This window comes from Jaculus jaculus, chromosome 7 (genome assembly GCF_020740685.1).
Source record: "Jaculus jaculus isolate mJacJac1 chromosome 7, mJacJac1.mat.Y.cur, whole genome shotgun sequence".
Taxonomy (NCBI): domain Eukaryota; kingdom Metazoa; phylum Chordata; class Mammalia; order Rodentia; family Dipodidae; genus Jaculus; species Jaculus jaculus.
The window spans coordinates 111,502,128-111,525,813 of NC_059108.1; the positions used below are offsets into that span (position 1 = coordinate 111,502,128).

Consider the following 23,686-nt stretch of genomic DNA (forward strand, 5'->3'; position numbering starts at 1 on the left):
GCAGACGGCTTCATTCACCAGCCGGAAAACATTGCCATCCACCCCTAGGCCCTGGGTGCCCAGGTGGGCGCATTTACGCTCCAGCCCTGGCACTCTCGGTTCCCGGATGCAGACCAGGCCCAGACCCGGAGACCCGAAGCCAAACCCGTGGCTCCTGAATCTTTTCCACCCCAGGGAGGCAACTTGGATTTGGGAGTGGCGCCCCACCTGCGACCCCTCAGTAGTGTGAGGAGGGAAGAGCTTCCCACGTGGGCTGATGGAGGGGTCACCCCAGAGTCCCAGAGCGGTCATCCTCTCCCGGATCACCCCCCACCGCGCCCGGGTCTTCGCGGTCCCAGGCGCTCCCCATGCCTCGCGTCCCTTAGAGGGTGGATGCTTCCGAGCAACAGGCTTAAGCCTTCGCCCAGCGGGATCACGGAGAACTGTCCGCCGCTCCGCAGGGGTCCTGGCGGCCGGGCCACGTGCAGCCGCCAGAGGGGTTCCGGTCTCCGTAGGTTCGAGGCCCACCTGCGGGCGTGGTACCAGTTGGAAGCACGGATGAGGGGCAGCTCGTGATCCCGATGTCCGTCCCAGGCAACTGGCCAGTGGCTGCCCCTCGGCCACTCGACTGCCTCTCTGCCTGCCCGGGTACGGTCTCCAGACCCTCCAAATGGCTGTAGCGCGGGGGGCCGCGAGCAGCTAGGGGACGTCCCCAGGGCCAGGAAAGCGGGGACTTGGCAGCCAGAGCAGACCCGGCTTTCTGCTTCCTCCACTTTGCTTGCTGGTGGGTGAAAGGTGCGAGGGGAGAGTGACCACGCTGTGCTTTTGTCACCAATTCCAGAGAGACCTCAGAACCCATCCCCACCCCCCACCCCCAGTCGCCGGGGACACTATCAGCGGGTCTTTAGGGGTCGGCCGAGCAGAACACGCCCAAAGGCGCCCCGTCGCTTCCAGGGGAGCCCCAAGAATTTTTGCAGACGAGGCGGACGGTGAGGGCGCATGCAGCCCCTCCGAAATCACTCTCTGGGCTAGCTCAAGACCAAGAGGAACGGGGGTCCAGCGTCCCCTAGTCACCGCCTTCCGCACGTCGCTGCTCCATTAAGACTAAGGAGGAGAGGAACTGTGGCCCGAAACCCGCCCCCTTACGTCTGAAGGTGACCTTACGCCTACAGGCAGAGTTTTCTTCCCTTCTAGAACACAGTGAAAGTCTCAGGCTTTGCTGGGAAGAACGCCTTTTTTTTTTTTTTTTTTTTTTTTTTAAGAGCATCACAACTAAAAAGTGGTTTGGTAGCCGGGCGTGGTGGCGCACGCCTTTAATCCCAGCACTTGGGAGGCAGAGGTAGGAGGAATGCTGTGAGTTCGAGGCCACCCTGAGACTCCATAGTGAATTCCAGGTCAGCCTGGGCTAGAGTGAGACCCTATCTCGAAAAAAAAAGTGGTTTGTCTGTGTAAGCTGATAATCGCGTAGCTGTGGTCAGACACCCATCCCACAGCCTCCCTACTCAGAGTCCATGTTATCACACGACGTCCATTAGGCCGCAGTAATCCTCCATCAACGCATTTTACGGCCACTTGAATGTTAAGGAGATTTTTATTAATGGCCCATGATCCTAAAATGTGAATATTAGTTCTAGGAACAGATTTTAACAACTCAAGGCTTCAGTGAGTGAGTGGTTTTTTTCTGCTTGCGATGTAGCCTAAGGCCTTTGGAGGTCCTGCATGTGTGATTGGGGGTAGGGCCTTAGAGGAGGACTGGTCATTCGCTGTACCTGTCTGTAAGGATCCGCTTTCCGGTCTTGGCCTCGGGACCTGGGACCAAAAACTAGCACACCCTCCATGAAGTGGCTGCTGCGCCTGCGGCTTCTCCAACGGACAGGGGCTGGTGGTCCCTTCACGAGCAGTTGGAAAGGAACATAAAAGCAAACAGCAATCGAATGGTTGCTAGAAACGGGCATTTTATTTTTGAAGCCTGGGGCTGGAAATGGCTTCTAGTGATGTCAAGTGGACTTAAGAATTCATAATCAAAAGGCCCCTTTCCTATCCTTGCAATAGGCGAAGTAAGCCAAGGGCGCTAGACAGGGTGACAGAGGGGTCCCTCTGAATCATGAACACTTCTACCCTGTGGAGCTGAAACATGTCAACGCAAACTTTGTTCATCATTGTATTTGCTGTGGGATTTGTTTGTTTGTCTGTCTGTTTGTTTGGTTGGTTTATTTGTTGTTTTTCTTCAAAATACCAGGTTTCGGCTAAGAATTGATGTGTGTGTGGGGAGGGGCTAGGGAATGAGATCAAGAAATAAAAGTAAGTCATGGACCTCTCCTGCTGTTTGACTTGCCCTCTAAGAGGAGAAAAACTAAATTTGAAGTGAGTCATCCTGATGAGGGCCTGGCTGCCCTGGCACCTACAGCTGTCTTTGACCAAATGTATTGGACCTGGTTGGACTCCCCTATTTGAATTTGCTTATTGTTTGTTTGCAGTTGGTGTTTAAATATAAAACATATTGCTTGCAGGAGGGGAGGCCTGGCTGATTCTGATTCTAGCAGCATTGGGTGGGGGGCTCCCTTGGTGGTGAGGACTGTGGCATTGAAAGCCTTTCAAATGCACACCCACTTCCTCCTCCGAACCCCCTTCTACATACCAAGCTTCCTCCAGCTCCTGGCTTTGGTTCTGTTTCCTTACAACTGCTTCCACCAGAAAAACTCCACTTTCCGAATAGTGTCCAGGTTTTGTTTAAATCAAGCCAAAGAGACCATTCTAAAGACCATGACTCAGGACTTGCTATTAGCAGGCAGTTTGGGAAGAGGTGCTCCAAGCGATACCCACACAGTGTGTCGGGCACGTTCGTGCACTACAGTCTCACATGTAATGTGAATTCTGTCCGAGACAAATCCTATAATCTGTGCAGTTGCAGAGCCAACACCAAAAAAAAAAAAAAAAAAAAAATACCGGAGTGGGTTTTGCTCTCTCCATTTCAGGGAGAGACTCAGGTGTTCTCCTCGTTTGGATCTCACTAACCCGAGGGCAGGCATGGGGCAGAGTCCGTCTTACCGGCGGCCACCTGCGCTGACAGGGTGTGAGCGACTTAGGGGAGGCAAGCGGAGGCGCTTATGCCACGGGACCGCGGGTGGGGCTCCGCACGCAGATGAGTGATGGGCCTTGAACTCCTCAGTGGGGCACAAAAGGAAGAGAGGTAGCTGTCCCATCTGAGGGTCTCACGGAAAAGCTGGCGGAATCCAACGTGGCGTCTTCCCATTCCGGTTTCTGCGACGTGTGCATGGGATGCGCCCGTTGCCTGCCCTACTTCTTTGTTGTGCTTTTTTCTTTCTTTCTTTTTCTTTTTTTTACATGAGTAAAAATACATCTGTGCATGCAACCGACCAGCCCCTAACACTGACACGCCTGGATTTAGGTTGCAGCTTGGTCCCGCTAACCACCGCGAGCTGCTCACCAGGCGCGAGATGCGGGTTCGAACATGTGGCGCGCGCCCCGCTCGGCGGCTTCTGGTTAAGTGGCGGCGGGTGCTGGTGGGCAGCTTCGGCGCCGCAGGTGACCAGCATGGGCTGCCTGGGTCACCTGGCGCAAGCCCGGGACGCTCAAGGGCATGTTTTCCCATTCCACAACCTGTCTCGGGCCCTCGGGGCTGCAGCAACCTAGCCCAAGGAGGGGGGGCGGGGGGAAGAGGACTCGAGGGTAGTGAAACAAAATCTAGGGGAGTTGGGAGTAAAGGGCTCGGCACCGGGGCTCCCAGCAGAGGGCCCCCATCCCCCAGATCCACTAGCCTCAGCACCTGGTTCCTAGGACCGTCCCCAAGGACAGGCCCAGCTGGGCCGCCTCGGCCCCCGACGCGGGAGGCCGCAGGCCCGGCAGGAGCCCGGTGGCGGGAGCGACAGCCTGTCCCAGCGCGGCAGGGAGGAGCTGTGCCCTCCTCGGCCGTCGGCGGCGGCGCATCCTCCCGGGAGACCCGGAAAGCTGGCGGCCGCGGGCCCCAGCCAGGCTCGCCTGCGTCGCCGCGGCCCTCCGCTTCGGTTCCAGCCCGCGCAGGGGCGCACACCTCCCGGCTGAGCCAACTCCCACCCTCCCCCCCCCAAACTCTACCAGGCCAGGGGTGCCCCAGAGAGGGGAGCCCAGGCAGGCCGCAGCCCTGGAGGCCTGGCTGGCAGCGCCCATTCGACTTGGGCCGGCGCACCAAAGCTCGGCCCCGCCAGCTCCAGCTTTGGACACTGTCGGATTTGGGGGGGGGGGGGGGCTACAGCTTGGGAGAAGGCCTAAGTTCCCACCGGGGATGCTCCTCGCCTGGCAGTGGGGTCCAGGGCCTCTGGCCCAGGTCGGGATGGGGGTGGGAGGGGAGCAGGGTAACAGGGATGCTTTTCCTAGGAAACTGCAGTGGACCAGATTCCGGAAAGGTAACCCTTTAAAAAAGATCGCCGTGGTCAGCAGAGTCCCCCGCCGCCCTCCATTGGCTGGCTGCCTCTCGACCCCACACCTGGCACCCGGCTCTTTCTAGAAGTCGCGCCCTGGCCTCCGGCATCTGCCACTTTTGTGTGAGGCCGAGGTGGGGGACACACACAGAAAAGGTGAGAATAGAGGGGGAAGCGCGTGAAAAGAGGAGTAGAGAGAAAGCTGACCATTATCTGAAACCTGGAGGTTTCCGAAAAGCCGGAATTTAAATAGCGTTGATTGAATTTCTCCTTATCGATGAGGAGAAACACTCCCAAGGTGAAATGCAAAGGGCCAAGAATCTTGGTGGGAAAGATAAAGGTTTGGGGCAACAGACTTTTGTTAAGGCTCGTCCCTTCCCTCCCCCCGGGCTCTGCGGATTGTCACGCGGGCTCACTTCTAGTTAATTGCCGGTACACAGTGGAAGGGGCCCTGACCCATTTGGAGGACGCGCCATTTTATTACCTAGCATCACCATTATGAGGCTTATTAACTTCATTAAACCGTCTTGACAGAGAGTGGCGATCAGAACCCTGGATGTCTTCAGGCAAGAGCTCGATCCCTGCCTCCTCCCCCTTTTGCCTTCGGCCAGGTGGGGAGGGGCAGGGGCCTTGAATTCATTTCTACTTTTGCCTAAGGAATTTAACTGAGTGGTTTCCGTTAAAAGTCGTGCAAAGGCCTCAAGAGGCAGAGGTAGGAGGATCGCCGTGAGTTCGAGGCCACCCTGAGAATACAGAGTGAATTCCAGGTCAGCCTGGGCTAGACTGAGACCCTACCCCACAAAAACAAAACAACAAAAAGTTGTGCAAAGGTGGAGTTTCAGCACTCATGAGACCTCGTCTAACTTGGTCTGAAGTTAGAGAAAAACAGCTATCTGCTGAGGTGGCCCTGCATTTGTCAGTTATTCTTGTTTTTAAATAAGATAGTGTGGAGAAAGTGGTTATTTTGCATCTGGTTACTATTGCAAGAAGGAAAACTGGGAGATAAAAAGTCTGGGTCTGGGAAAAGCTGATTCCCATTTTCTTTTGCTTGAAACCCCATAGGAGGATGAGTGTGTTAGCTCCAGGTACTGGAGAGTCATGCCATTTAGACGGCTCCATTGGTGTTGCATTTTCTTTAGCAGGAAAACAATGCTGCCTATTAGTCCAAGATTAGATGGTGTTCAAAGAGAGCAAAAGGCCAGGGGAGAAGTGGCCAGCAAACAAAATGGCTGCAATGCTAGACTTCACTGCAAGTGACAGGCAAGAGTCACTGAATTTTGGTCAAATCTAAGAAGTTTAAAGTGAAATTAAAAATTGTTTTACTCAAGGCCCACCATGAGCACTGGCCCATTTGTCTTTTCTGGTGATAGGTTTACAAAATGTAGGTACACCTAAACAGAGACCCATTCCCCCCCACCCTTGGCACTTTCTTAAAAAAAGAGCAGGATGCCTTATGTTCAACTACTGAAATTATAGGTTTTTAAAATTTTCTGAAACTCTTTTGTTCAGAAATCATTTCTGCCTGAATTGCTTTCAGATTCTTATTACACTCTCATGTTTACCTTGTTTTTTTTTTTTTTAAGTTAAAAAAGTCCCCTTAGAACAGGTACAAGAAATTCTTGCCATTCTCATTTGCTGATGATTCAAGTTTGTAGCAGAAAAGGAAAATGAGATTCCAATGATTGATTGGGAGGGCTCTCTAAACATCAGTTTTGGAGCAATTCTTCTAGAAGTTAAATTAGCCCCCCCACACACACACAGAAGTAAAGACAAAATGGCTAATTTCTCCACCCTACAAAAAACATTTTAGGAAAATGAGACATTCTCATTCATAAATAGTGGTGTAAAATTAAACTGCACCCAATGTTGTGCTAGAACCATTTTAATATAATTATACATATCTGCCAAATCCAGGAAGAAAAAGGTTTATGCATATATAACTTCCAGTTTACATCTGCAAGCATAAACGACAATGATCTCAGTTTAAAAATTCATCAGGGCCAGAGCAATTGACCAGCGTCTCTTTACTGCCAGGCTTACCAACAGTAAATTACAGATGAATTAGGGTCCTTTTCGCTTCACCCTGCTCGCTCTCCTTGTCCAGAGACATTTTGTCGTGGTAAGGTTTCGGTGCAGCTCACCTCCAGCCAAAGGTAATCTTTCGAGATCAGTATTCAGTTGCTCTGAGTTTTGCTTATAATTATAACCTATTTAATCACAGGAGAACCCCTGCAGAGGTGGAGTTCCAGGTTGCATACAATAACAGGAGATCACAGTTTTGAAGTCTAGCACAGATTAAAAACCACAGATGTACCATTTATATAAAGACACACACTGATTGTCTCTTAAAACTACATATTGACTCCTTATGAACATTATTTTTTTTTAAATAAAGTAGTGCATCTAGGACAATCAGTCGCACAATTCACACAGCCCTGAAAAGCTTTTCAGCGCCAACTACCAGTTGGTCATGAAACGTGAATGAGCTTGAGACACTGTTCATTCCTAAGATTCAACCAAGGATTGGCTAAAACATTGGATCACCTCTGCTTAGGAAGGCTATATGACTTTTCCTCCCTTCGCTCACACCTTAAGTTTTGTTTGATTTTCATTTTTTCTTAAGTGGTGTTTGGTTGTACATGGCTAGAGTATATTTGATCAATCACTTTGCAAATCAGAAAAACCAATGATCTAAAACTATGACTGGATCTTAAGTAGATTGGTTTGTCCATTTCAGGTCGCTGGTCGCGAGGCCCCTGGGAGGCTGCTCAGTGTTCTTTCTATGCCTCTTGGAACTTTGATCAGGAGTCTGAGCTTCATCCCATCTAACTCTTTTAACCAATGCCTGGCTAAAACTGGAATGTCCAGCCCAGCATATTTAAAAATCACGCCCAAAAAAGAGGTTCTGCAGGTCTTCACAAAACCTGGAATTTCCATGAGGATGTCTGATCTTTATAATCCAAGCAGTCAGCATTGAAGTTAAGCTTCCAGGAGGCAGTTTGGTCCTTATAATCCAAGCAATCAGTGGTTGAATTAAAACCCAAGCTGGAAGCTCCATATCCCTGGGTGGAAAGAGAAGCTGGGGACTGATTGAGATGGCTGGTAACAGCATTGGTACCCATGGGACTGAGTGTGGCCCCTGGTCCAGGAAGCTGGTGATGCATAGGGGTCAAGTAAGATCCACAGTCCATGCCCCCAAAGTAGGAAGTTGAGCCAGCATATCCTTGACTATAACCTGAAGCTTGAGTGTAGGTCATGGGATAGGACCTCTGCATGCAGGAGGAGGAGGTGGACAAGGGGTCTGACAGTGGGGAGATGGAGGCTGGGCTCCAGATAGACACCGGAGCACTGCTGCTGGCAATGGTCGGGACTGAGGTGCTAGAGGGGGGAGTGAACTGGCCACTTGTTCCACTCTCTGAACTCACTTCCCGGGCTGGCGATGTCTTCTTTTTGGCAGGTCTCACTTTGTTTTGACCTCCATTCTGTTGTTGCTGCTGCTGTTGGCGGCACTTAGCTCTTCGATTCTTAAACCATACCTTGAAAGGGAAAGAAACTCTTTAACATGGATTCAATAACGCCTTAAGGACAAGAGTGGTCCCACATTTTAAACCTGTCCTACGTGGACAGAGCAGCTAAGCAGACAATTTCCCATGCCACCTGAGACCTCATATATTTCTGGAGTTGTGAGGAAGCTGTGGAGGCTCTGAAGGTGCTTGACCCCACCTTATACCTAGCCCAGGACAATAAAAACTTAGATAATCTCTACACTCAAATGGCTAAAATTCTTCATCTTATTTTTGAGGTGACCTCTGCCACACATATACATAGACCCAGTTCCTGAAATCTGTCCTTCAGAAGGAAACACAGAAAACATAGAACATGGTTCTGTTGTTTGCATGCCAAGAGCAGCCTAAATTCAAACAGTTTACATCCCATTGCCCAGGAAGTTAATTGCTAATGTAGAGGCTGGTTCCATGGCCTAACATTTTCTCTCTCCTAGACTCACAGAAGTAATCGCCTCTTGAGAAAGATCTGAAGCCAGTGTCTGCTGCAAGTTTCTTTGCGGTGACTGGGACGATTTGGATGGCTTGTGCTTGGAGCTCAAAGGCAGACCTCAATACTAGCCTCTGTGTCTTTAGACTCTCAGTGTAGAGCTTCTGTTTTCTGTACTACGATGCTCACTGGTTATCCACTTGAACCTCTGCCTGCAACTTGGAAAAGTTCACCAGTCCTATTCAGGTCCGCAATACAGCTGTGTTTGGAGGCTTATTAAAGAAATTATGGGTATTTTTCTTGGCTACGAGTTCTCTTGAATGAGTTCTCCATACAGGTGTTTTAACAGTGGCAAGTGGCCAAAGTGTTACTCCAAGGTCAAACTCAATGCCGTTAGTGGGCCAAAGCTCATGAGTATTAAAACTTCTTCCAACCCACTTGGAAAAAGCCTGATTTCTGCTTTGCAGTTCAGTGACTGGTTCATTGAAAAACACATCCTAATAGAAGGAAGAGTTGCAGGTGTGGATGGGGCTTAAATTGCTATAAACAAGCTTTCCAGAGAACTCCACATGGGGCTTGTTCTCCAGGCTAGTTGGAATTGACACTCCCCCATTAGAATCAAGTTTGGGGGAAACGCATGCAATAAGGAGTGGGCGACCTTAGATGTTACAAAGGCACTCTGTCTGTTGGGTCTAGAGTTAGAAAATTCTGTTCACTCCTCAAGAAGTCAAACAAAATACAGTTCTATTGTGTTAACTTTAGTCGATAAAAGCCCCAGCGGTCTACACCCTGGCTCTGTCACCAAATTAGGTGTGACTTTGAGAAAATCATTTGCTCGATTTCTTCATCAGTATACACACACACACACACACACACACACACACACACGTTGGACTGGGCAGGAGTTAAACTTCTCCTTACCCTCTTCACCCTCCACACCTAGCCCCCACACAAAGTTCATGAGAAGTATTTCCACACCCGGGAAGGGTTAAAAGACCATGTGACTGCCCTTGAACTCTGCAGCTAGGGGCTTTAGTACCCAAACGTTTTAGGATTTTTGTCACTTGCAGGGATAGCAAGGAGCAAAAGGCAATACAAGTTCACTGGATCCCCCAGGTGTTTTAGGAGTCTCAAGTCTGCCAAAGGTTCAGACCACCGCCTGGGGCCCTCTTGGGTCTCAGTGCACACCTAGCGTGGGGGAGGGGGCAGCAAGGTCAGTTAAAGATGGCCCTTGTCCCCATGTGCCCTACCTGAACTCTGGACTCGGGCAAGTTGATTTTCAGCGCCACCTCCTCCCGCATGAAGATGTCTGGGTAGCGAGTCTTGGCGAACAGCGCTTCCAGCACGTCTAGCTGTGCTCGAGTGAACGTGGTCCTCTCCCGCCGCTGTTTCCGGGGGGTGGCTGCGGGACAAGAAGCCCAGGGCCCTTTAGGGTCGGGGAGCAGTTTCTCAGTCATAGAGCTCTCTGCCGGCCCCGCCGACTCTCCCCACCTTCCACCTCCTCCCGCGTCCCTACCAAGGACCACCTCCCCCCAACTCCTAGGGCCTCGCTGGACACACTGCCTCTCCTAGAGCATCGCTTTAAAAGCTAATAAAAATAAACGAAATAAAGACATCCAGCCAACCCCAAACCTTCCAAAACCACCGGGCAAATCGCGCCGCTCCGTACAGTGAAAGCATCTCCGAGGACACCCGCGGTTAGGAATGACCGAGCGCATGTGAATGCGGTTCCCACGGGTCTTAGGCCTGCAAGGACCTGTGTTCCTGCATCTTTAAAATGGGGACATAGCTCACACTTCTACAAGGATTAAAAAAAAAAAGAAGAAAAAAAAAACCCACCTGATCTGATCGGAAAGTGTTGGGACAGGGGGAGAGGGGGACCACGCCTCTCGGGATTAAAAGGCTCGGGGGTCTGGAGCTCGCTGGGGTGCTAGCAGACCCCGGTTGATGCCCCGTTAAGTGCAAAGGTTGCAAGTCGAGAAAACCGTAAGAGCGCTTCCAAGGGATGGGCTTCGGAGACATGGGCAAGCGCCTGGCGCTCATGTGGCAAGGGCAGCAAACTTTCCACATCTCTGCACGTCCCATCCCAACGCTTGGCCCTAGTCACCCGAATGGACACTGGTGTGACTTTTCTGCATCTGTCGCAGACCACCCCCCTCTCCCCTGCCCTCGCCCCAATTCGCTTCTTCCCAGTCCCTGTTCTCTCTCGTGTCACTACATGGTCAGTGGCTCTCGGCTGCTTCTTGGTAAGGAAAAACCCAGTGGGACCTCGCCTGGAGCTGGGACCCGGACAGCGCGGTCACCGAACCCGGGAACTCCCCCAGTACAGGGTGTCACACCGCCGAGGGATATGGGCATAGGAAGGGCCAGGCAAAACACGGCGGGGCTCACTTACCCGGGTAGCCCACGGAGGGGTGCAGCAAGTCCATACCCGAAGTGGTCAGACTCAGCCCATTGACTGCGTAAGGCGGTTGCTTAAGATAAGACATCATGCTAAGGTTGTTTGGAGGCGCAAAGTCGGCCCAAATGGGGGGGACCCAGCCGGACGGTCTCGATTCGCCTGGAGTGGACAGGTTTCAGGGTCCTTGGTGGGTGGGTTTGGAGTGACGGGACTGAGGGCAAAACAAACAGACAGAGGTGGTGGTTTACTGTTTCGGAGACAACAGCTTCTTCCAGCTTCCACGTTCCACCACTAAAAAAGAGCCCTAGCTAGGCAAGGCACAGGCTTTTAAAGGACTTGAGGATGCGTAGTCCGTCCTCTCCCCACCCCCCCCCCAAACCCAAACCCCAGCTGCTCTTGAAACTAGAGGGGATGGAGGAAGACCAGATAAACCTGTCTTCCCCACCCCCACCCTAAACTTAAAAAAAAAAAAAAGACTGGAAGAAAGCAATTACAATCTGCCTTACCCAAGAACAAAACCCCACGCCTTCAAATGCACACATTGCATTCCTATCCCAACATTTGCATAGGACTCATTGGCTGGCACTAGCTAATTGTCTCAAACAAAACTTGATTGGGGCCATTTGCAGAGACAAAGAACTCTTTGGCTAAATAAATAATGCTGATAACAAAGCCCATTGGTGAGAAACAAAGAAACAATTCAAGAACTCTACCTCTCCCCAGACTGTTGCAGAGATTTTAATTATCTTAGCTTTTTTTTTTTTTTTTTTTTTTTACCATTTTCAACTGCTGGGAACCTAAAATGCCAATGCATTTAACATCTAAAATACCAACTCGCTGAACAACAAACTTGAGGAAGCTACCCAACCACTATTATTCCACATTTGAAGTCATTTCCAGTAATCATTTTCACCTAATTAGTAGTTTGGATAATTAGATTTTGAGGTAAGTAACAGATTTGTTAGGGTTTTGGAGAACCTTGATTATATGTGTCCAGAGAACCTAAAGCTAAACAAACAAGTATTTAACTTTTAAGCGACACCTATCAAATATTTAAACTTACTGGAAAAAAAAAAGTTCTTAAGATTGGCACAAGGCTTGCCAGAAATTCTGTACCAAAGTTAGAATCCCACCAATCAGATAAGGACAGTCCCCTGCATTTGCAAGTAGGAAGGGCTCACATTTGTAGTACATCTGCTTCCAAGTGGGTTTTCATGTGTGAGCCTTGGGGAGGCGAATTTTCAGACATTTGCCTTCCCATCAACCGCCGCAGCAGTTTTTCTATTACATTAAACTGCCTTTTCCACATTTGAAAAAAGTATACATCAACAGCCAAAGTTGTGGAAACGAATAGAATCTCCACCTTTCAAATTTCCTACAATCATATAAGGAAAAGAGCTCAGGGAAAAAAACAAAAAGTTATTTACTTTCTTCTGCTGAGTTCTCCTCCCTCCCCCTCACAGCACGGAGACCCCTCCCCCCAAACACATGTTAATATAGGCTGGCAGTCTGCAAGTCGGGCTTTTATTTCCCTAAAATAAGGTACTTACTCTGTAAAGATCTCTACTTTGAAACTTTTGACACCCTGGGAGACGACTTTAAAATGGCGGATTCAAGACTGGGGGTTCTTTTATTTATTTATTTATTTTATAGAAAGGTTTTAATGAGTTTTAAGGTCTCTGGGTTTTCATATTTACATTGCAAGGCACAAAGTTCCACAAACGGAACTCAGCAACTGCAGCTTCTTGGTTTAAATTCGGGACACAGAAGTCAGGCTTTCCCATCCTAAAATATGATTTCCATGTAATTTTACAAATGTCTTTCTTGGGGAAATTTAGATCATTCATCAGTATAACCAATTTGGCTGCTCCTATAACAAAGACCTAATGTTTTGTCTTCTCGTTTTAAGATACAGTTATTTGGAGGCTTTGAAAATAACATTGCTTAAAAATACATACAAGCGTTGCTTGTTGCCATAGCCTCTAACATGCAGTTCCTTTTTTTTTTTTTTTTAATGCGATCTTGCTGCCTTGGAAAGTTCTGAAGTGCTGTGGAGAATCATATGGATATTGAGATAGAGAGTCTTACATGTCTAGCTCTCACCCAATTAGAAATGCCTGGCACATCCTACAATAATGTAGTACATTCCAGTATAAAAGGCAGTCATAGAGAGCATCAAAATGGTTAAAATCCTCAGATAATCTGTTTTCACTTTTCTTCCTGGATACGTATTTAAGACAAGAAGAGGAAAAACAAACCAACAAACAAACAAAAAAACTCTCAGCCATCCTGGGGACATAGTACACACACACACAGCCAGAAGAGGCCGCGGGCCCTTGCCTCGAACTTTCCAAGCAGGCTAAGGATGCCTTTCTGGTTTCCTCTCCAAGCACAGCCCAGAAGGTGGGGGAAAACATAAAAAACAAAAAACAAAAAAAAAAAAACGCCCTTTCAAAAACACCCGCCGAAGCACGACCGCGCCCGAGGCGACGTGGCCTCGGGAGAGCCCGTACCTAGCAGCGGACGAAGGTGGCTGGCGCGGCGCGTCCCCGCAGCAGGTCGGTGGCCGCGGATCCCGGCGCGGGCGGCTGTGTCCGGCGTCCCCGCAGCCCGAGGCCCCGCTGCACTGCCCGCGCAGCCTTATATCTAACGGTCAATTCATGCAATCTGTCGCTTCCCCCCCTCCGCACCCCCCTCCTGGTGGCTTCCCCCCCCCTCTCTCTCTCTTCCAAGAAGCCCATCTACCAGTTGCTGTGTCCTCGCTCAATAATAATTACCTCGTCCGAGAATTAATTATAATAAATGTTTTCTTGATAAACTAACGAGATAATCCGAGGGGCACACGTCCCTTAATTACAGGCCGCGGCGCTCAGCTCTGCTGCTCGTCCTGGCTGATTAATTTTCTGCATGAGGGAAAGGAAACAAAACTGCGTGGACTGGCCACTGGCCTGTGGCTGGGAAGATGACGAAGAGCAGGAGGAGAGAGAGAGGGAAAGAAGAGACGAGAAGAAGAGAAGAAAGGGAAATGAAATGAAATAAAGATATGTGGGCATCTCGGAAAACAGCAGACGAACTCGAGTGAAAGTTTCTGGCCTCGGGGACTCAACCACTCGGCCACCCGAGAGGGAGGGAGGAAGAAACGTGCCAGAAGGGCTGGCCTTGACTATTCATTATTGTCAAGAGAAGCTCTGGTGCTAGGTCTGGAGGAAGAGGCCCGGGTGTCCATCTTACTCGGGCGGGGGGGGGGATGGGGAGGGGTTTTGCTCTCAACTCCTCTCTAGTGCTTGTAAGTTTTAGGTGACCCCCCTCCCCTCAAAAAGTCCCTAGGTGAGCAGGCGACGTCCTGACCCCACGCTCTGGGATGGAGAGCAAGGTTTGAAGGAGCGACGCCTCCCCAGCCCTCCCCAAGTCATCCATCACTGAGGGTCCACGTCGCCAGCCCTTCGCTCTCCTCTCACCTTTCCACTCTTAAGGACGAATCCGGATAAGGATCGTGGGTCCCCCCCCCCCAAAATTAAATGTCCTGTAAGGACACGGGTTCTCCAAAGTTACTTGGACGTATCAACACTGAGACTTCTTCGGGAGTTTGCCGCAGGCGCGTCGCCTAGGCCTGGTGCTGGCTCTAGCGACCGTCGGATGGCCCGCGCTGGGCAGACCCCCGAGCAGAGGTTGGGCGGCGACAATCCCCTCCACCGGGCCCGGCTGGAGCCCACGACCCCCCATTGTCCCCGAGCCCGGGAAGATGGTGCCCCAGAGCGCAGCAGAGCCACGGCCACTCGTCGCCTCTTGCGACCTCCCCAGGTGCGCTCGGAGCTCTGCGTGGAGCGCGCCTTGGACCTCCCCAAACCCACATTGGAAACCCACTTTTTCCTAGCGGCCTCGGCCTGGTGACTCGGACCGGGAGACCACGACAGCCGCGTGCGGAGAGGGAGAGGAAGGGGTGATTCGGAACCCCAGGGGTGGGGGTGGGGTGCCGATGGTAAGCGGATGAGATCCGGAGGCCCCGCGAAGGGGTCGCGGGAGAGCGGGCCCCGGCGCAGAGTGGACGAGGCGCCAAGCACTTCCCTCCTCCTCGGTTATCCCCCGGGTTTCCGACCGCGCTCCTCCGGGGCAGACACCCAGCTCCAGCCTCGGTCCTCGGGCCCCGCCGAACCGCAAGGGAGCCGGGCTTCCGGCGCCCAGACCCTAGCCAGCGCCGACCAGATTATGGTTGCTTTAATCCACCCATCTAGCTACACGTGCATCTTTTTTTGTGTCCCCGGCTCTCAAAAACGTCCTTGGGATCAAGCCAAACGACCCCCCCCCCCCCAACTAAACCTGAGGGCCAAAACGCAGAGCTGGCAGGGCGAAGCTCAGAATGGCCTGGACATAAGAACAAAACCGACATCCAAACGCCTCCCAACACCCTAGACCGGGATTTCCACGAAGATTACAGCAGCGGCGACCCCCGGGAGCACGCGCTCGCCCTCCCCTCCCGCCCGCTCCTCCATCCACACCGTCAATTTCTCCTTATGAAACCTCGAAATATGCAAGAGAAACGCATGAACCTGCAGGAGAACACGCTCGCAGAATCGCACGGGCAGATCTACTGAGGGGTTGGGGTGATAGCAGACCGAAGGACACAGATATCGCTATAGACAGACAAGGCGGACGGACACACTTACCTTACAGACGCATTGGAGGTCAGAAAAGAGAAAAAAAGAAAAAGAAAAAGAAAATCAGAGTATCCTTCAAAATTCCAAATAGCCTAAAAGAAATCAAGAGTATTGAGTTAAAATCCTTGTAGGCTTCACCCTTCCATAAAAAGTCAAACACAACCAAAAAAAATATATTTTTTTAAAAAAGAGAACAGGAAATGAAGTGGCCTGAGTTGGATACAACAGTATGCCTGCCCCTCTACCATACATACAAAGTAGATGTGGCCAGTGAGGGCTGCTCTAGCGATTTTTATTTTTTAATAACTGGAGGTTGAGTTCGAGCTGAGGAAGGTTCCGCTCTCAGGGAGATTTGCTGAGAAAGCGCCTCTCTGGCAACTTTTTGACGCAAACTCTCCAACCAATGGCAGGGAGAGAATGATTGACACATCTAAGCCAGAGGGAAAATAATAAAAACACACAACAGGGGGAGGAAAACAGGCCGCTGCTGCACGGGGGGACGAGCAGGCAACAAATCCAGGCCGCCAACATTACCAGAATGTTCTTGAAAAACACCGCGTTGAGCTTAAAATATACATTATGGGCCAGAGCATGCGAACTAATTGTATAATTAAAATGATGGACAGAAAGGCCTCCCCTTACCTTCTTCTCTTCTTCTTTTTTTGTTCCCTTTTTCCTTATTATTATTTTTATTTTTTATTTCTGACAAGAGGGAAAAGATAGCATCACAACGTAAAAGGGGAAACTATAGAAAGATTTAAGTCAGGGTTGAAGGACGGGAGGAGGGGTGTCGTTGGGTTCTCAAATCCAACACCAGCAACTATGCGTGTGAGGTCAGAGGCTTAAAACATGACTGCGCCCTCTCAAACAGGACCGGGGGCACCGATGGCTGGGGGGAGGGATTAAGGAGGCCTAGGACTAAGGTGTGGGCATGTAGAGGAAAGAGAGAGAGATACCAGGAGCCCACGAACAAACTGTGGAAAAAGTTAGCCTCATCCCTGTTCTTCAACCCTTTACAAACATCCCCAGGTCCTGAGGCTAGAGAACCAGGCTCCAGGTTTCCTCCCCTGATTTTTCAAGTTGAGGGGCCCAGAGCTGTAAAGAACTTGAACCTCTATCACCAACCCTGGCTGGGTGAGGGTGGGTGGGGGGAGGGGAGCAAAGGCCAGGTCAAGCTTCGTGGGTGCAAGTGTGAGGTGGGCACGAGTCCGCTTGGAAAACGCTTTGTACATGAGGACCCCCCCCCAGCTCCAGGCGCTGCAGGGCCCGGAGCTCCCTGGCCTGGAGCCGCCCGAGCCAGGGGCTGAGACGCTTCGAGGCTGGGAGGTGTCGGGACCAGGCCCAAGAAAGTGAGGCTCATCGCAACTTTTCTGCTTGGTTCAAGGAGCAGGAACCCGACAGCTTTCCCTGGGATTCGAGCTCCCTGGAACAGGAGAAGCAGATTGGACTGAGCGCTGGGAGCCTGGGGGTGGGAGGGGAGGAGGGGGGAGTGGACAGGAAAGCCACAGCCGAGAGTGTGAATGGGGGTTGGAGTAGCTCTTCCTTCAACCACTCCCAATACAGAAAAAGAAAAATACAACCTCTTTTCGAAACACCCCCCCGCACACAGACCCACCCCACCACCGCGACCACCACCACCACCACAGCAAGTGGGCCCAAAGAAACAGCTCGCTGCCTTTAATTTGGGGACCTATGTTAATGAAGTTGGTAATTAATTCGTCGCTTTGTTGTCGGTTCTTATACTGTATGTGTAATCAAATGTGGCCGTCCTTGGGATTTACAGCAATTAACGAATTACGGGAGTGCGCACGAGGCGGCGAGCTCTCGGCAGCCGGGCCGGGTTGCAGCTCGGGTTCGGCCTGGGGCTGGGCATCCCCCGGCCGAGAGTCGGTCCCGCAGGTGTGTCTGGAGCGCGGGGACCCCGCATGCCCGCGAGCCCCGGGAGTAGCCCCGGGCCCGTTCAGCGGCTCCAGTTCGAAGAAACCCGCTGGCAGTCGCTTTCCCAGGAGCCACGACTTTCTGGGGACCTGGGCTGGGGGGGAGGGTGAGTATGGACCTCTCTGCAAAGCACCCCGCCCCCCAGGGCACTGAAACACCTGACGACTGTCTCCAAGGCCTTGCATTTGGAAAGAGATGGGGCGGAGGGAGCGAGAATTGCCCCGGGGCTGTTGGTCCCGCGTGGTGAGGGCTGTAGAAGCGCTGGCCCTGGGTAAAAGAGGGACAAATCCAAACCAGTTACCTGCAGTCTCTCCTTCCCACCCCGAGGAAAGTCAGGGTCTACCCTTCACCACCACCATCGCCACCACCAGCAGCAGCAATTTGGCCATAATGATGTTGAAAGGAAAAAGAAAAAAAAAAAAAAGAAGAAGAAGAAGAAAGAACATTGTAGATCTGGCAGAAGGAGGCCTTGGGGACAGTGAGGGTGGGTTGCCCTAGGGAAACAGAACACCGGCTTGTAAAGCCCTCGAAGTAAATGGAGGGTGGGGGCTGGATTGAGAGATCCGTCTGCAGTAGGGTCCAATGTCGTGGGAAACCCCTCCATTCCGAAGTGGAGGTTTGGGATGTCTTCCGATGTGACCCGGCGTTAGCCGAATGTCCCTGAAAATCCCCGAATGCTGCTGGACCCGGGCGGATTGTGCGAGGCGCGGCGTCGCGTGGGCGGGAGGGCGTCCCCCCTGGCAGCGGCTGGCAGCAGACAGCCCCCGCTTCTCCTCTGCCCTCTGCTCTAATAACTTCGCAGGAATACGGGGGCCAATAAACCTCGAGTTGGAAACGGACATTGTTAAATAAACAAGGGTCTCTTTAAAATTCTCATCCACTTCAGATGTCTAAAGTAAGATTGTGATGAGTTTGTCACGGTTTGGTAAATTTACCCCTTTAAGAGGCTTTCATAAATCCCAGAACACACCTTCAGCCAGATTTGAATATAGATTTAGGTTTTAAAACCCAGGAGCTGGAAACACCGCTTTATCAAAGAGAATTTCCCTTTAGCTTAGCTGCAGCTCTTAAAAGATTGGATCAGGGAGAGAGAGAGAGAGAGAAAAGAAAAAGAACTAAGACAGAGATGCAGACAGGGGAGGGAAGGCAAAAAAAGACTTTCTTTTTCTTTCTGAAGGAATTCTGCCCAGACTCTCCAGCAGTGGGGTAGCAGGCAAGCTTCCTCCTGGGTGTCGCCTGGAAAAGTTGCAAAATTGCTCTTCACCTGTAAGAACACGCTTTTTATCTTCCAGTCTCTTCTTGTCAATTTGGAAATTGCAGACTGCCCGGCTCAGGTACAGTTCCCACAAACTCTACTCTCTAGGTCAGGACAAAAGCCACTGGCTTTGGGGGAGGGGGTGCCGGGCTCTTGCAGAGAAAAGCTTAGAGGCCCGAGGAGAGAAAAAGACTTCTTGGGCGAAAGCGTCTAACTTGATTTTAAGTAAGTTCTTGAACTTCCAATCTACTCACTATCTGTGCATTGTATTTCTTATATGTAACCCTGCTTAACTTTTTCCTTGTTTTAATTTGTTTCCTCTAAATCAGACTTAGGGTAGCATGCTTTGTGTTTTTTTTTTTTAAACAATTTCCATTAACAAGTGGACGTGTCTTGATTGCCATCTGTACATTTACCTTGCTATGCATATGACATGCAAGTATTGAGAAGCTAAAGGAAGAAAAAACAACACAGAAAATTTATTTGCCAAAGCTTGCATTCTAGTTGCCAGAATACAACTGCTACTCACACTTTGAAATCTAGATGCATGTTGATCATCACTCGAGCTTATTTTCCTCACCCCCACATGCTAGGCCAGTTAAAAATATTCCAAACTTTCCTCCAAGTTTATTAACTATGGGGCCGGTGGGGGAAGGGAGCAGAGAGCCATTTCAGGATTCTTCCAGGCTAATTAAAAAAGAACAAAACTCATATTCCATGAGAACAAGGCCTCTCAGGGGAAAGGAGCCAGTTAGACTCCTTGAACACTAACTTCGGAAATATGAAGATTAATTTTCAATCTTTTCTGCAATTCAGTGGACAGTGGGGGACCACATTTTGCCTTAGAAACACCAGGGTATTTTGGAAAGAAGTAATTCTTCAGTAGGTTTTGTCTAGATATGACTTTATTAAAAATAACTTGGCAAAGATTAGTTGTACTAAATTTTTAACAGGATTTAAGATTGGGATTGCAGGCAGAATCTGGGGGAAAACATAAGGTAACAGATCACTTATAAATTAAGCTTGGGTCGTTCAATCCTATATTGAGGTGGTCTCAGAAAAGAGGGTAAAGGAGAAAGAACTTCAAAGATGCTGTCTTGATAAAAGAGTAGGAGGCAAACTCCAAATTAAAAAAAAAAAAAAAAAAGAGGAAAAGAGGAGCATGTTATTCCGGAATGAAACGGATTAAGATTGTGTGACAAGTTCTAGATGTGGGCTGTGAGACATTTATGAGCTGAATGTGAGCTAGGAGCTCTGCGCCTGTCCCTGGGAGTGTGGGGAACAAGGGTGTGTGCAGAGCAGGTTTAGGGTGAGGGATAGGAAGGGCTTGTGTGAGTGTGGGAGATGGAGGTGTGTGTGTGTGTGTGTGTGTGTGTGTGTGTGTGTGTGTTGGGAATTCAGATGGATTGATAAAGAGTGGTGGCTGTCAGTTTACATAATTTTCATCTGCTGCTCCTGAAGTTTCCTTGAAATCCATTCTACTCTGGGCAGCAGCCTTGAGCTCACAGAGCTGGTATAAAACAACCATTACAGTCCAATATCTTGCCTGTTTGCAAACTTCATTTAAAACTAGGGGAAAAAAGACCCAGGAATGGTTTTGTAAGACAGGGAAAAAAAGAAGAAAAGAAAACCACAGTGAAGCTTTAAACTAGTTTGGATAAAACTCTAATCTTTTATTTGTAACCTTTTACAAGCTTTATTTCCCGTATATGAAAAGCCTCTTTTATTTGGGCATGGCAGACTTTTTCTTTGGATTTTTAATTAGAGCCCATCAATTGTAGCCATATTTAAGAATCAATATAGAGTAATCCTTCGAGATGGGATAAGGTTTTAATCGAAAATCTAATTTCCCACTCTTTGCAGATCATTTTAAGGAGCTGGTTGATTAAAAAAAAAGTTCAATATTTAAAAGTCATAACACCCAAAACCTGGAAAAGATCATGTCTGCAAGAAACCAACTGATGTTGCCTTACAAAGAAAAAGTCTGGCTGCTGTGGGGAACTTCTTTCTTCTACTTGGAAGAATCTGATTTATTTATTTATTTTTCAAATTTTATTCTTCAATGTGGCTTCTGTCAGAGTACTCACATTAACTGAAGAGAGAAAGTGCTGGACTAAAACAGTATTTCATATGCAGAAGACAGTTACCTAAATGTTCTTTTATTAATAAAGAACACAGATCTTGACAAACCCCTTTGCTGCCTCTTCCCCAGTCCCTCCATTAGAGAATGATTATCACACTTTTGTCATTTTGTTCAGGGACCCACACTTTGTACTGTCATATCCAAGAAGGAACAAGCCTGGTTCATTTTAAAACTCCAAATTTAGAATTTTGTCACTTTGCATGTTTTACAATGAAGTCGTTCATTACAAAGGCATAGAATTTTAAACAGTTCTTCTAGAGTCACTGGCTTTCAATTTGCCTTGGGGGGGAAAAAAAAGCAGAAAGAAGGAAAAAAAATGAAAGCAAGAAAAGAATGAAGGAAACAAACAAAATCGAATACTATATAGTCCGTGCACTTTTTTTCTTGAATGTTCCAGTTGAGGTATTTGTTGGAAGACTGAAGATAACCTAACCGGGTACAGTACATTTTCCATCCACCGCTTCAGTTTGAGTTCTGCGAGTCATCTGTAAACTAGAAGGGACCTACTCTCAACTCCCCAAAAAAGTTTATAGGAGAATTTTCAGACAGTCACTGTACTTGTTTTAATTGTTGTATCTGTTAAGAACATTTTTGGGGAGGGGGGTGTGGAGGAGAAAAAAAAAAACAACGAATTCGCTGGGTTTGCTTTTAAAAACCTGAACTAAGTGGGTTTGGAAATGTTTGATAGCTACGCTCTTCTTTTATCCTCAGAAATTTCAATTTGTTTAAAAGCCTGGCGTTTAATGCACTACGTGACCGCATGAATTTTAGTGAAACCCTCTTGTATTTCTCCATAATCGCGTCTAATGAAAACCTGGGATTTTCCATTATTTTTTTAAAGTGAAAATATAATGGATCTTCATTAGGAAAACTGACTGCTGTGTGCGCGACAGTACTTAATTGAAAAGGCAACCTATTTTAATGGTGTGGTTGAGAAGATTACATACTTTATCCAAACACAAAGACAATTAATAATGAGAAGCAGGCGGCTGCCATTAACTCTAATACAGTTGCTTCGGTGTCAGGGCAAAGCGCTCATACCTGAGATGCTCGGCGCACACTGCCCGGGCTCCCTCTTCCCCAAACGCACCCACTTCTTATCTGGGGTCTCTTTAAGCTGCCAAGCGCCCGGGTCGGCTGCGGTATGACGGCGCGGGGTCCGGCGGCTGCCCGGGATGGGAATGACCGGCTCCGGCGCAGGCTCAGGGCCCGGGGAAGGGTAGCCGCGGCCCCGGGTGACCGAAGGACTTGGGGACGCGCAGCCACCTGGCTTGTCTGGAGAAGTTTCGCCACCTAGGCTGAGCTGCCCCGGCAGAAGTGGATTCCACTCGGATTCATTTATGGGAGAAGTGACGGGGTGGGGCAGAGCTTGTCAAATTGAGGACATGTTTGGCGAGGACCGTCTGAGCGCACACGCGGTCACCCGGCGTCGCCGCCACCAAGTTTTGGCTCCTGGGCCCCCCGGGGGCAGCGAAGCGCGCGTGTGCGTGTGCGCGCGCCTGGCCATCCGAGGCGGCGTGTGCGCCCGCGGGCGCGCGTGGGTTTTGGGGAGCCGGGCATCCCCACCCTTTTTCTGGACCCCCGCATCTGGCCTCTGGGCTCTGCCCTCGTGGGTGGGCGTAGCGCCGCCGGCACAGAACTCGCACCCGCAGCCTCAGGCAGGCGGAGGCGACCTGGGGAGAGTCGCCACGCGCAGGGGGACCCCCGGCTCCCGACCTCCGCACCGCACTGAGTGCTGGGACCCCACCCTGAAACCGCCCACGTTCCCGAGTGGGGGGCACTTGAATTGTCTTCCCACACTCCAGGCCCTCCGGAAGGGGCAGACTCTCAACTTGGGTCCTTCTGTGCTTGCCAAGGGCTGGGCCCTTAGTCCTTTGGCCGTCTCAACCCTGTTCCCATCACAGCACTGTCTCCCAACCAGGACTGAGGCAGCTGAGAAAGGGGACGTCCTTCATCAGGGTCCCCCCCCCCCCAAACTCCTCCACCGCTGTCCTAATGTAGACCAGGGGGCGGCAGCCAGGTCATCACTGTCCTCACCGAAGGGCTTTTCCAGAGGCTTGTGGCCTTCACCAGTCACATACAGTGTCGGAGAAGCATCGTGCTAGGGCCTGAGCCCCTACTAAGGTGGAGGAAAAGGAAAGACACCCAGCCCTACACTTCCCAAGCTGACCTGAGGACACTGGAAAGTCCTGCCTTGTGGAGAAGGAAGAACTATCCTCCATGGCCCAATCGGATACTACCCTTTCCTTTGGTATAGAGGAAAGATTCCTTCCCCCAAATGCACGCTTCTCTCTGTAGCCCTCAAGGTCCCTCATTCAACCGTACCCTACTTCCCCACCTGCCTCTCTTATTATCTACAAGCTTTCCCGCGGGCCACACTTTGCAGTTCTGCCCTAAGTTAGGAAAGTTCTCAGAGGCTCTGAAGACAAGCAGGCCTGAAGTTTTTCCTGAAGCTTCTTTTAGGCTGGGCAGGTGGGTTTATAGAGCATTGTAACCCATTTGGGGAGAAAGTCGGTTAGTTTTTAGCTACTTGCTGTGGCCTAGGAACCTCTGTCCACCCTCCGCCCCTCATTCTATGACCAGCCTCCCTGCATGATGTGCCTAGAACAGTTCCTGATCCTTTCTAGTTGGTTGTTCAGATGACTCAAGGTGAGGTCAATCAAGCCCTGGGTGTCTACTTTTGGTGAGGCTTTGTGGCTGTTAAGGAGGGGACCAGGTCTCCTAGACTAATTAAGAAATGGGTTTGGGGGTGTTGCTTGAACCCTAGATGTTACTTGCACAACAATATAAGTACAATAATAGACTCACTTGTATTTGTGGAACTGTTTCTCGGCATTTAACCTATGGATGCTTGGAGGCATCTTTATTAGCATGTGTGTGACTTTGGATAGCCACTCAATAATG

The 23,686-nt window shown here is 50.0% G+C and overlaps 1 protein-coding gene across 3 annotated transcripts; it reads right to left on the reverse strand.

Moving 5' to 3' along the window:
* Positions 1–6,263: 6,263 nt before the first annotated feature.
* Positions 6,264–21,929, reverse strand: Otx2 (orthodenticle homeobox 2). Of its 3 annotated transcripts, XM_045155064.1 has the most exons (5): positions 15,701–15,789; positions 15,456–15,538; positions 10,786–11,002; positions 9,641–9,816; positions 6,264–7,933 (listed from the first exon to the last, which is right to left on the reverse strand). In XM_045155064.1, exons 3-5 carry the CDS (start codon positions 10,880–10,882, stop codon positions 7,313–7,315), a joined length of 894 nt encoding a protein of 297 aa, XP_045010999.1. In that variant the 5' UTR covers positions 10,883–11,002; positions 15,456–15,538; positions 15,701–15,789; the 3' UTR covers positions 6,264–7,312. The 3 variants fall into 3 exon arrangements, with proteins under 3 accessions (XP_045010999.1, XP_004649272.1, XP_004649273.1); XM_004649215.2 differs by lacking the exons at positions 15,456–15,538; positions 15,701–15,789 and adding an exon at positions 21,824–21,929; XM_004649216.2 differs by having other exon boundaries at positions 9,641–9,792; positions 15,456–15,804.
* Positions 21,930–23,686: the final 1,757 nt, after the last annotated feature.

Bases quoted from the DNA above. Each gene is read 5' to 3' on its own strand.
- Otx2 (XM_004649215.2), bottom strand. From the start codon at position 10,882: ATGATGTCTTATCTTAAGCAACCGCCTTACGCAGTCAATGGGCTGAGT. The intron at 9,817-10,785 runs GTAAGTGAGCCC...CCGACCCTAAAG, and splicing joins CCCCTCCGTGGGCTACCCGG to GGCCCTGGGCTTCTTGTCCC. The intron at 7,934-9,640 runs GTAGGGCACATG...TTCCCTTTCAAG, and splicing joins TGCCCGAGTCCAGAGTTCAG to GTATGGTTTAAGAATCGAAG.